Consider the following 12748-nt stretch of genomic DNA (forward strand, 5'->3'; position numbering starts at 1 on the left):
TTTAATTTTGAATTGTGAGCTAAGTTTAGCATGAATGGGGCTTCTTTGCTGAAGGTTTGGGAGAATTGAAACCAAATGTTTAAAAATTATCTCTCCAAAATGCTTGGCTTGACTGAACTCAAATGACTGTTGGGTTTGTTGTTTTTTTAAAAAAACTGTAAACAATATTGAAATTCTGTTTATCCCCAGATGACTTGAGAACTGTTTACAATTTTTAGACATTTTTCAGGAACAAAAAACCTGTTCCTGGTGTATATTTGTGCTGGCAGCTGCTCTCTGAAGGACAGCTCAGCTCCTCCAAAAGGAGAAGCATATGACAGTTTTCTCTTTAGTAAAGCTGGTCGAATGTGGGGTGTGACACCAGTATGGATTTCCCCTGGCCAGTTGGGCCAGCTGGGCCAGGGCTGCATCCTGGCAGGGTCCCACAGGCAGCATCAGCCCCACAGCCTCCCCACCAGCTCCCCAGCTCCAGGGCACGTTGTGTCTGAGGTGGGGTTGAGGTGGTTGAAATGTGAGAGCCTGACTTTGGACAGACATTCTCAGCCTGCCTGGAAAAGGAGCCACAGATTCTGTGTGTGGAGGGTGGGATCTGCACTGGGATGTGGCCACAAAAGGGTGTGGGGTCCTGGGGCTGGGCTGCCTGGACACCCATCAGCTCTGCCATGAATCAGCCTTTCTGAGGCCGTGCAAGCCCAGATGCTGATCCTGATGGCCATGACTGCATCAGCAGCATCTTCCAGATGTGTCTGCTCCAGATAACTGGGCTTGTGCCAGCTGGGAAAGAGCTGGAGCAGGAAGAGCTCACATGGCACCTCTTGCTCACCAGGACACCCAGGGGCAATATCCAGTCTGTACTGGCAGAGCTGGCTGTGTCCCCAGCCCTGCCAGCAGCTCACATGGGTGGACACACAGATAATGTCTTTTTTTATCATCAAATCTTCTTTTTTTTGTGGGAAATAGAGGAATTTGGTCTCAGGCCAATACTGGTGTTGAGTTACAGGGGAGCACAGTGAGGGGTTTTATTATAAATCCTGGTGTAGTGATGCCCTTGGTTCTACCTTTCTAGAGGGGTAGTGATGTGTCTGTGGGATGGGATGTGCCCCTGAGTTGGGGTCCTTGGACCTCTTTGGACAACAGATCCTCCCTGGGCTTAGCAGACATGCTCTTGTGGTCAGAGAAGCTGACTATAAAAAACAGGTAGGAAGTGGCTCCCAGCAATCCAGCAACCCCTGGGATGCTGCTGGGCTGCAGATGTGCTCGGGGGGCCCCACTGGATGCTCTCTGCCTCCACCAGCCCTGCACCTTGCTGGATCCTGCCCCAGTCATGTGGGCAGCCTGTGGTTGAAGCCTTCTGCACCCCAGAGCCATTTTGCACCCACCAGGCCCTGGGGAGCTGCAGACCAGGGCAGGGTGTTACATCCATGACTGCATTTGCCCCCGTCCATCTCATACATTTGGCCACTTCCCTCTGTGCTCTTAGACCTGTCCTTGTTCTCCCTCCACTGCCATCTCTTCTGGGCCCAGCCATGGGGGTCTCCAGCAGTGAGATCTGTTATTGATTCTGTTCCATAAGCCCTGCACAAGGGAAGGTAAGTGCTCCCCAGCCAGCACCTCTCAGTCATTTCCTTCAGCTGTTGCTCACGTGCCCTAAGTCACAGCTGATGGTGAAAGACCAAGATAAATGAGCTGAAGAAGCCCTGGCTGATCAGGTCTAATCCTGTCTACAACATTGCCCCAGTGTTACTGGGGGAGCTCAAAGGGGCCTGATGCTGGTGTGTCTGTGAAGAAGGACCCTCCATGGCCAGGGCTGTCCTGAGCTGCAGGAGAGGAAATAGCAAAGAGGTTTTGTGAGAGAGATGCACTTGGGGCTGAGAAGTCATGTTTGAAGCTCCTCTGCTGCCCTGAGGACCTTGGGTAGCACTCACACCAGGGACTTTGGCCTCCAGAAATGACACAGTCCTCTTAAGAACCATGAGGTTGTTATCACCATTATCTTTCCTGTTTAGCAGTGCTGCAATGCAAGTGCTGAGCCTTCCCTGAGGAGCTCTGCTGGGCTCCCAGCACCTCTTGCCAACAGCCAGGCTGCCCGTAGGGCCGTTCTTGGTCACCAGGTTTGCAAAGTCTCCAGCTGAGCAGGGTGCTCAAGGCCTGGCACAGTGGTGGCCTCCCCTGGCAGCTTCACACCTGGATGGAGGACACATCCAAAGCTGGTTCACACAGGGCAGCACAAGAGCCTGAGGGCAGCCTTGGAGGACTGGAGTGGCTGAGAACTTCCCCCACAGAGCTGGGATGGAGCAGGCAGAGCAGCCCCAGCCCCCACACAAGGTGAGGACAGGCCTGAGATGAAGGAGGTACCACTTTTTTGTTCACAACCCATGGCTCTTAGGTAATAAATGCAGTGAGCTGAGGAATGCAGTCCTGTTATTGCCTGGTGGAGGGGGAATTCATTCTGCACGTTGGCTCCTCCAGAGTTTCCCACCCAGGCGCCGGTGACTTCTGAACCACCACGGAGATATTTCTGGATTTCAGCACAATTCCCCACTTCTCATCTGGATAGTCCTTGCTGGGTGGGGTGCAAAGCCCACGTTGGTAACTCCGGATAATGGTGATTAAAAGAAAATAAAATCAAAGGTGCTCAGAAAAGAAATGGAACATTTCTCTGCGGAAGCCAAAAGATTATATTAAACTGCAGTGGTTTAATAAAATGTGATGAAGTTTGGGACCCTGTTTTCCCTGGGACTTGATCTGTTTATACATCCAAAAAAAGTAAATAGAATATCACTTTACTTGACCACACAGAGAACCTGATCCATGCTCTGCTGTGTATGTTTCTTGGTGAGTTGCTTCCACCTCGGGTTTCATGCCATGTGCCACGGGCTGGTCCTCTCCTACCAGGTGGTAGGAAAAGTGGGAATTCATCCAGCTGAGTGGCAAAATGATGCTCTTGGGCAGCTGGTGTGATTATAGGGGTGTCCTGCATAGGGACAGGAGCTGGACTGGATGGTTCTGATGGTTCCAACTCAGCATGTTCTGTGGTTCTACCAAGCACTGTGGCCGTGGCAGGGCCAGCGATGGGGTGGGGGCTGGAGGGAGTGGTGAAGACTTGACTTTTCAAGGGTGGTTTGGGTTGGGTTTTTTTGCAGTCTAAAGAAAGGAGTGTGACATGAAGCTTGCTGGAGAAACAAGAAGTGACAGATGATGGAAACGATGCCAAGGATGCCAGGGAGGAGTTCCCAGCAAGCAGATCCCCTCCAGCTGCTTTGGGGTGCCTGTGGTTTAGGAGCCTAAAATCAGGCTCAAGTGGGTAATTCCATGTTTGCCCCTTTTTCATGAACCTGCCCACCCTTTCCAAGTTGCTGCCTCCAGCAAAAAGGGAGCACAGCCTCTCAGTGCCCCTAAACTTTAGTAAATGTGTGCTTTTTTTGTTCTTAAATTAAATTCAAATCAGCCTGTTGCAGACAGAAATAGCACCAAAGGGATGACAGGATCACCAAGCAGAGGGGAGTGAGAAGAGAAAACCCAGAACCTGCTGTATCTGAACAAGATTTTTTTGGTAATGGTTAAGAAAATGGGCAATTTATTATTATTATTATTGTTTTTCTAATCTGGAGACCTAAAATAGTGTCTGCTGGTGATTGTGTGGGAGAACTGAGGAGGGGAAGGATCAGTGTTGGTAAAAATAACTCAGTGCTGGCTCAAGTCATTGCTGGCAATTTAACTTCTTAGGGCTGCACCTTAAAGGCCACCATGAGGAGTTTGGTAGGTGGCCCCTGGGTGTTCCTGTTCCTTTGAGCTGTGTAAATTCCTGGGGGGCAGCATTTCCTCAGGAGCTGATTAACTTGCCCATGGCATGAAATCAGCACCAAGGAGCACATGGCCACAGCAACCCCATCCTCACCTTCCCAGAAATGGCAGCAGTGGAGGGACTGGTTTTTGTCTTGCCAAACTGCAGCAGTGAAGGAAAAGCCCATTTCTCAGAAGTGTTTCCAGGTGTGGCCAGTTGAAGGAGGGTGCAAAGAAGCTTCTCACTGCTTGGTTTGGCTGAAAGCTGCCATGGGCTACAGGGAGGTCTCATGTTCAAGGGTGTTTCTGGATGGGGCTCTACAAGCCTGCACCAAAGTGTGTGTCACAGGATCACAGGATCTTTCTGGCTGGAAAAGACCATCAGGATCATCGAGTCCAACCAGCACCCTAACTCTGCAGCATCCACCACTGAACCCTGTCCCCTGGCACCACTTCTGTCTTCTCAGATGTCTCCAGGGATGGTGGCCCAACCACCTCCTTGGACAGCCTGGATCACCCAGTCCAACTCCCGCCCCAGAACAGGACACCCCAAAGTTCTCACCATGTCCCTGAGGCTGTTGTCCAAGTGTTCACTGAATATTGTCAGGCCTGGTGCCATTCCTGCCTCCCTGGGGAGCCCATCCCAGGGCTCCACCACCCTCTGGGTGAAGAATCTCTTCCTAATGTCCAACCTAACCCCTGCACATCTTCCCACCCTCAGGCCCTATCATTGGTCACCAGGGAGAAGAGGTCAGTGCCTCCTCCTCCTCCTTCCCTACTGAGGAAGCAGGAGCTGCCATGAGGTCTCTCCTCAGTCTACAATACTCCAGGCTGAACAGACCAAGTTCTTTCAGCCCCTCCTTGCATGGCATCCCCTCTAAACCCTTCCCCAACCTTGTGGCCTCCTCTGGACACTCTCCAGTAGCTTTACATCCACTCTGTGCTGTGGCACCCAAACCTGCACCCAGAGCTCACGATGGGGATGCACCAGAGTCCAGTGTCCCTGTCAGTGGGAAAGAACACCCTGATTTTTGCAGAGAGCAACCCTGGTGCTCAGCAGCCCTGCTCTGCAGCTTGGGGTGCTTCTCAGGGCTCTGATGTCTCCTCAGTGGGGCTGTGCAAACCCCACAGAGACCCCCTGCCTTATGGCTGTTGTCTCCAGTTCTGGGCTCCCCAGTTCCAGAGGGACAGGGATGTGCTGGGAAGAGTCCAAGGGAGGCTACAGGGATGATGAAGGGACTGGAACACCTGCCTGATGAGGAAAGGCTGAGAGACCTGGGGCTGCTCAGTCTGGAGAGGAGAATGAGGGGGGATCTAATGAATGTCTATCAATACATGAGGGCTGGGGGTCAAGAAGGAAGTGACAAGCTCCTGTCACTTGTGCCCTGGGACAGGATGAGGGGCAAGGGGCACAAACTGGAGCCCAGGAAGTTCCACCTCCACATGAGGAAGAACTTCTTTGCTGTGAGGGTGACAGAGCCCTGGGACAGGCTGCCCAGAGAGGCTGTGGAGGCTCCTTCTCTGGAGACTTTCCAGACCTGCCTGGATGCCTTTCTGACTGACCTGCTCTGGTTCTGGTCCAGCTCTGGCAGGGGGCTTGGACTTGATGATCTTCAGAGGTCCCTTCCAACCCCTGACATCCTTTGATCCTGGAGGGGTGTTGGAGGTGTGTCCATCTGCTGGAAGGTTCATTTGGTGCTTCACATGGACAGGAGGCTTTAAAAAGGTGGTTCTTTTTCGAGGGGTGTCCATCTGCTGGAAGATTCATTTGGTGCTTCACATTGACAGGAGGCTTTAAAAAGGTGGTTCTTTTTCTTTTTTTTTTTTTAAAACAAATGTTCTACAGTCTAATCACTGTGTGCCATGGAAGCCTGAGCTTCATCAGTACCTAATGGCACATTTGATTATTGAAAACAGAACTGTAATACACCTAATTAGTTTCTCATCGTTAATGTATTGATTTTCCTGCTTAAAAAAAAATAAAAATAATCAAACTAGATAGGTCACTTTCATTTTTATTTATAGCTGGTTTTACTTTGCCCTCCTCATGCAGATGTTCAATAGTGCAGGCCAAAGAGAGGTGCAGTTTTTGATCGTTTACTTCCAATTCTTCCTAGGTTAAAATAATCTAAACTTCATGGCTGGATTTTAAAATAAGCTTAAAGAGTTTAGAGGCTTAAATGTTCTTAAGAGTTCAAAGCAATTTGATTGCATGACCTCTTTTTAAAAGCCATTGTTCATTCGTGGGGGGATTTTTCAAAAACACTTATGGCCCTGATCAAAAAAATCAAATCCCCCAATAGTTTTATGAGGTGGGCATCAACCCTGGGAAATTAAGGGAAGTAAAACATTCAGGGGATTTCAGGCAAGTGTCCCTGTGCAGCTGAGCTCAGTGCTGGGAAGAGATTTTTTAAAGGAAGGTATTGATAGGCTTGTGTCCTCACCACAGCTCTGGTGATTTAATGACAGTGGTTTGGTGGCAGTTGTAGAAACTCATTTGTGTGCTTCCAATCCATGTATGTGCTTTAAATTAATGTCTGTGCTATATATTCATGTATGTGCTTTATATTAATTTGTTTTGTATTCATGTATGTGCTATATATTCATGTATGTGCTTTAAATTCATGTATGTGCTTTATATTCATGTATGTGCTTTATATTATGTGCTTTAAATTCATGTGCTTTAAATTCATGTATGTGCTTTATATTAATTTATGTTTTATATTAATGCATGTGCTTTGAAGTCATGTATGTGCTATATATTGTTTAGCATGGGAGGAACCAGCTGTAGCACAATCAACTGCTTTCCACTGGACTAAATGACCAGATGAGAGTGACCAGATGCTTTTTATCTTGCTTTTTAAAAATCATACTCCTCACTGGTGTTGATACTTGTCAAAGGCATGTAGAGATTAGCTCAGTCTTGAGTCTCCTTGAAAGACCAAAGGAACTCTTGAGCAGCTCAGCTGTGCCTCAGAGGTGCTGGCACTGCTGTGTTGGCACCAGGTCCTTCCCACCAGCTCAGCATTAGCACTTGGATGGCAGAGCAGTGGGAGAGCTGGTGCCCACCTCTCACTCCTTGCCCAACAAGGTTTTCCCAATAATTAGTCATTGGCTGCACCTTAAGCCCATTCCCTCATGGTGTGTGTGGCACAGGCAGGGAGCAGATTGCTCCCACCTCCAGGGACACTTTGGGAAGACCATTGCCAGGAGCCCAACACTCTTCCAGCTTCTTCTGATTTGGGAGTTTGGAGCTCCAGGAATGAGCTTCAGAGATTCTGGGAGGGACCATGAGCCCATGGAGCCAAAGCTGCTTGACCAGCTCTGATTTATTTGTCGTGTCATCTCCTGCATGAACACTGAGGGGCTGAAGGGGGGCAGGTAAGAGGAAGGGCTGTTGAAGGTCTGTGTGGTCCCTCATCTGCTGCTCTGCCGTGGGGCCTTGGAGGCAGCCACAGAAAATGGGACTGACACAGGGCATTGCCAAGAAAGTGGCTTAAAATGGGACACACTGGACCCAGAGTGGTGGGAAGGAGGGTGAAGGAGGCAGCAAGGGTGGTACTGAGCTGTGCCATGCCTGGACAGCTGAGCAGAGCCCAGCAGCACCACTGCACCAGCTGGGGCATGGAAACCTGAGCTCAGGTGGGGCCTTGGGGTGACAACAGTGGGAGAAGGTCCTGAGGCCTCCCAACACTAATAGTGGGATTTTCACAGGATCATGGAATTGCCAGGGTTGGAAGGGACCCCTAGAGATCACCCAGCCCAGCTGCCCTGCTAAAGCAGGATCCCCTGCAGCCCATCACCCAGGGCTGCATCCAGGCAGGTCTGGAATATCTCCAGAGAAGGGCACTCCCCCCCCTCCCTGGGCAGCCTGTCCCAGGGCTCTGGCACCTTCACTGTAAAGAAGTTTTTCCTCATATTCCAATGGCACTTCCCATGTTCCTTTGCCCATTGCCCCTCGTCCTGTCCCTGGCACTGCTGAGCAGAGTCTGGCTCCAACCTCCTGCACCCACCCTGAGATACTTCCTGGCATTGATCAGGTCTCCCCTCAAACTTCTCCTCTCCAGGCTGAACAGCCCCAGCTCTCCCAGCCTTTCCTCATCAAGGAGATGTCCCAATCTCCCAATCATCTTTGTTGCCCTCCCCTGGCCTGTCTCCAGCAGTTCCCTGTCTCTCTTGAACTGGGGAGCCCAGAACGGGTCCCAGTTCTCCAGATGTGGCCTCACCAGGGCAGAGGAAGAGAATGACATTTCTCAACCTACTGGCCACACTTTTCCATATGCACCCCAGGTCCACCCCTAACCTGCACTGGTGCAGGAGGTTCTTCCTCCCCAGGTGCAGGAGGTCCTTCTCAGCCCAGCTCTCCAGCCTGCCCAGGTCACCCTAGATGGCAGCACAGCCCTCTGGGGTGTCACCACCCCTCCCAGTTTGGTATCATCTGTTAACTTGATGAGGATAAGGTTAATAATTAATAATTGTATTTTAATTATATAAGTAAAATAATTAATAGATAAATTTAATTAGCTCGGGAAATGGCCCTAGCATGAGAAACTTGTGTGTGTGTGTGTGTGTGTGTGTGTGGTTTTGTCCGGTTTGTGTCTTTAGGGCATGGGAAGGTCCCAGGATCCCACAGCTCTGGGAACAGAGGGAGGTCTGTAGGGATGGGTGGGAAGGAGGAGGGTGAGGGCAGCCAGGAGGGCATGTGGGACTTGGTGCTGTGGAGTTAAGCAGGTGCCAAGGTGTGTTCCTGACCTGTCAAGGTGGAAATTGCTCCTCTTGGGTTCAATCACAATTTCAGACACAATTCTCTTTGGACTCCTTGAAATCTCTGCTCTGCAGTGATTTTGTGATGACCTTGGCCAGTGTGCAGGCAGCCAGGGAGCTTGGGCCCCAGGCTTCTTCATGACCAGGTGATCCCCCACTTTCTTTGTTCTACAAGTTAGGAGAGGGAGCATCATTGTGTTGTGTGATCATCGGGTGCTCCTGCAGTCCCCAGAATCCTGCAGATCAAGAGTCAGCAGATAAATGAGCCCATGGTAACACAAGATCCTGCTGCACTACTAGATTTTTGTCACTGAGACGTTTCCACCAGCCAAACCCAGGTGATAAGGATCAAAGCAAAGAATGTAAAGCTCCTGGTTATTGCAAACAGGGGATTTGTTTTGCCTAGACCATTTTTACAGCCCTGCACAACCAAGGCTCTTGTTCCTGCTTCCCCCTCAGTTCTCCTTTAGGAAAGGACAAGAAAACTCATTTTCTCCATGTGATTTTTGTTCATTTTTTTCCCAAACAACCCTCTCTCCAATAGTTTAAGACCAACTTAACCCATTCTTCATTATGACCTAAATACTATCCACTGGACATGGTGAACTTGCTTCCTGTACCCAAGGGGTGGGATGGTGGGTCCCTCATCACCTTCAGGACCATGAGCATCACTTCAGTGTGGCCTTTCCTTGCCCATCACCCAAATCCCTTCCAATGGGTTCCCCTGGGAAAAGGACCCAGCTCTCAGTGTAGGAAACAGGGCACGTGTTGCTGGCAGGGGGAGATGCTGGTTTTGAGCCAACTCCCCTCAACGAGGCCTTTTGACTACCTGGCAGTTCTGGTCAGAGAGCCAAAAGATTTGTTTGTTTTCTTTCACTTTTGGCTACCCAAATTGTTTTTTCTCAAAACAAAACAAAGGAATATTGGTTTTGGCTTCTGTAGGATGAAAAATAAGTTTGGTTGATGAAAAGAGCTTGATGAATGGGGGCAAAAGTCAAACAAAACATTGGATAAATTAAAATCATTTCACCAAAGGGTTCATGCAATAAAAAAAAATCCCCTAAGGGAAGGTTTTGAAAATCAAATTCATTAGTAAGCCTCTTTTTTTTTTTTTGTTTAATTGTCAGAAGTGATGAGGTCTGGTCTAAAATGGCCTTTGCAAGCCAAATTCTGGCTGCCCCTCCAGTGGTGCTCTGAGCTCCCACAAGCAGCCCTGTCACCTCTGGAGCTGGACCCAAGGACACCTACAGCCTTTGCACCTGCCTTTGTTTATACAGACAGGGAGCTAAACCCTGGGCCCACCAAAGGGAGCAGCCAAAGCTGCAGGTCATGTCATTGGGATGAAGCTGCTGTTCCCAGCTTCCTCTTCTGGATGGACACATCCCCTCATGTGACAGAAAACAAAGCAACGAGAAAGAAAAATACCAGAACCAATCGTGTTTTGGCACAACTGTTTTTTTTTCTTTTCCCCCCTGTATTTCCCTCCCCCTCCCCTCTACTGATAAGTAAAAAAAATATATATTATATTTTCCTTTTCTTAAATTATTTCTCTTGCAGCCTCAGTCCCAGCCAAAGTCCTGGCCTGTCATCTGGTAGAACTTCATGTTGAAGGGCCGGTAAAAGTCCCGCAGCCTCTGCACCACCTCCTGGTCTATGTCAGGGTGGGTCCTGCCTTTTGTCTTCCCCAGGCAGTGGGGTTTGCTGCTGCCTTCTGCCTTCTTCAGGCACGGGAAGCCCTTGGTCTTGTTGAAGTAGAAGTGTTTGTCGGTGATGATTCTCTTGAGGCCCAGGAAGTCCTGGACCCTGCCCAGCTCCCCCGCGGGGTCGCTGATCAGCCTCTCCCCGCTGACAAAGAGGAGCTGCCCGATGGGGAAGTAGAGGAGCCAGTTCTCCAGGTGCTTGGCATAGATGCCGATCTGGATGGCGCTCCAGGAGGTGTCGATCAGGCCCGTAGTCCTGTTTTTGAAGGTCAGGCTCTCAAAGGTGGGGATGTCGGGCTTCTTGGAGAGCGTCTGGGTGTAGTCGGAGATGGCTCTGGTGACGGGGTCCCGCACCACCACGATCAGCTTCGTGCCCCTGCACATGGAGGAGATGCGGGCGGGGGCCTCCTTGGTGACAAAGTAGCTGGGGGTCTTCTCCATGGTGATCTGCCCCTCCAGGGTCCTGGGCATCAGGTCCCTGAGAGAGGGAGAGAGGGACGTGTTAGTGCCAAACGCCCCTGGATGGGGTGAGGGGGCCTTGTGCTCCAGGGATGTCCCAGGATGTCCCAGGTACCCAGGGCAGGATGCTCCTGAGCCTCAAGCTTCCAGCACAGCTTTATTTCCCCCTTCTGTGGGTGATCAGGAGGCCCATCATGTTCTGACTTAGCAAAGCACCTGAACACTCTCCTGATTTCCCACCTCCTTTGGGTGCCCATTTCCTTGGAGTTACACCTAAAGCCATTTTGCCTTTGCAAGGCTTCTAAAGAGCTTCCTGAGGGGGCTCCCACTGCCCTTCTTGCAGCAGCACTGTAAGAACTGAACACACCTCTACAATCCTGATGTCCTGGCCCTTTAAATTCCTCCCTGCCCACCCTGGGGCTTCCTGCACCTTTGGCTTAAATTCCCTGGAATAACAGTGAAGTTCTCAAGTAACAACCCTCCCTTCCTGCAGGGCACAAGGGATTTTCCAGTGCCAGGAGGAAAGCCTCTATCTTTTGGTCTTTTCCAGGTGGCAGCAAGCTGATGTCACAGAAAAATGTGCAGTATCAGCCCCCTGACCTCAGCGATTTCCTTCTTCCACCCAAAGAAATCCTACACACAGGCTGCTTTGGGAAGCTCTCCCAGCTGTGGCTGGGAAGGGGCTTGGGGCTTGGGCCAGGGTCCATCCTGCTCCATGAGGTCCATCCTGCTCTTGAGCATCCAGAGCCCTCCTGGGCAAGGCATTGGGTGGGATTTGCTAAAGGACCACAGGATTTGACCTGAGATCCTCTATGTTCAGGCAAGCCAGGGAGGTGTAGGAGCCATAGGGGTGCTCCCAGCTCCTCTCCTTGCTCCTCCCTTGCCTTCTACACCACATCCTAACCCTTCACATTCACATCACCCCTGGAAAGAACCATCTGCAAAAAAAACCCCCAGTGATTCACACCATCATCATCTGGTTACTCAAATCCATCTCTCCTTCCAGGCTCTCAGCCTGGTCTCCTACCAACAGTCGGGTCCTTCCCGGTGGGAAGGGGAGATGGATGGGAGGTGCAGCAATGGTCACTGCTGGGCCACCAGCAGTTCTCATGGCAACTGCAGCCCCGAGTCCTGAGGAGCAGGGACCCACAACCCCCCCATGCCCTGAGCCCTTGTCTTTGACCTCCCCAGGGTGGTGACACCCGTGAGCCACCATGACCTGCTCCCTGCCTGCCTCCCTGTCAGCATCCTGCAGCAGCAACACCTGGTTTGCAAACCAGTGCAACATGCCAGCTAAATTAAACTCATCTATCAAAAAAGCAACAGTGAAAAGCCAACAACAGCTAAAAACACCAATAACAACCAAACCCCAGGCTGATTCCTTGTGTTACAAATGAGGCAGCGAGGACCAAACCCTTCCTCAAGCACTGCTTTCTATTTGCAACCACATTACATAGAGGCTGAGCAAAGACATGGTCCTAGAGAAGCCACATCTCTGCTGGGGCTTTCTGTTTGGGGTGGAACTGCATGTATTTGGGACATTCAGGCTGGAGAAGAAAGGAGCTGAAGGGTATGAGAGCTCTGGTGCATCCTGAAGGATGTGGCCAAGGACGGGCTCAAAGCCAGCACGAGGACACCTTTGCCCAGCAGGCACCTAATTGTGCAGTGGGATTTGCCATCACCTGGTGCTGAGGCCAAGCATGTAAATGCTTCAGAAACAGGCTGACCAAAGTCATCCTGGATGAAGTGAGTTGGTGGCAACGAACCGTGGGTGTCCCAGCACCACTTCAGCCCTGGGGACCCCCCACCCCGACTGCCCTCAGCCGGGCGGAGGGAACAGGAGAAGGACCTCACAAGCCACCACTTTCACACACTTTGCTGTACAGGGCTGATGCCAGCCACCCTCTGGGAGAAGGTGCTGTCCTGGGCAGCACTTCGCTCTGGCCCAGGGCAGCTGCTCACGTGGTGCTGTGCTCAGGAATCGCCTCTTTCCCGCACGTGCAACAAGCCCACATTTCTCAGGCGCTGCTTGTTGCCCTCTG

At 50.9% G+C, this 12748-nt stretch overlaps 1 protein-coding gene across 1 annotated transcript; it reads right to left on the reverse strand.

Annotated features, from left to right (window-relative positions):
• Nucleotides 1–10106: 10106 nt before the first annotated feature.
• On the reverse strand, nucleotides 10107–11994 carry LOC104398206 (heparan sulfate glucosamine 3-O-sulfotransferase 3B1-like). The gene is made up of 2 exons (XM_010008259.1): nucleotides 11909–11994; nucleotides 10107–10725 (listed from the first exon to the last, which is right to left on the reverse strand). The coding sequence occupies exons 1-2, from the start codon at nucleotides 11992–11994 to the stop codon at nucleotides 10107–10109; spliced, it is 705 nt and encodes a 234-aa protein (XP_010006561.1).
• Between the last annotated feature and the right edge of the window lie 754 nt (nucleotides 11995–12748).

The sequence above is a fragment of the Chaetura pelagica genome, unplaced genomic scaffold (assembly GCF_000747805.2).
Source record: "Chaetura pelagica isolate M959 unplaced genomic scaffold, ChaPel_1.0 scaffold471, whole genome shotgun sequence".
Lineage (NCBI taxonomy): Eukaryota > Metazoa > Chordata > Aves > Apodiformes > Apodidae > Chaetura > Chaetura pelagica.

Coding starts and splice junctions, on each gene's coding strand:
- LOC104398206 (XM_010008259.1), bottom strand. CDS start 11,994: ATGTTGCACTGGTTTGCAAACCAGGTGTTGCTGCTGCAGGATGCTGAC. Junction 10,726..11,908: donor CAGGTCATGGTGGCTCACGG/GTGTCACCACCC, acceptor TCCCTCTCTCAG/GGACCTGATGCCCAGGACCC.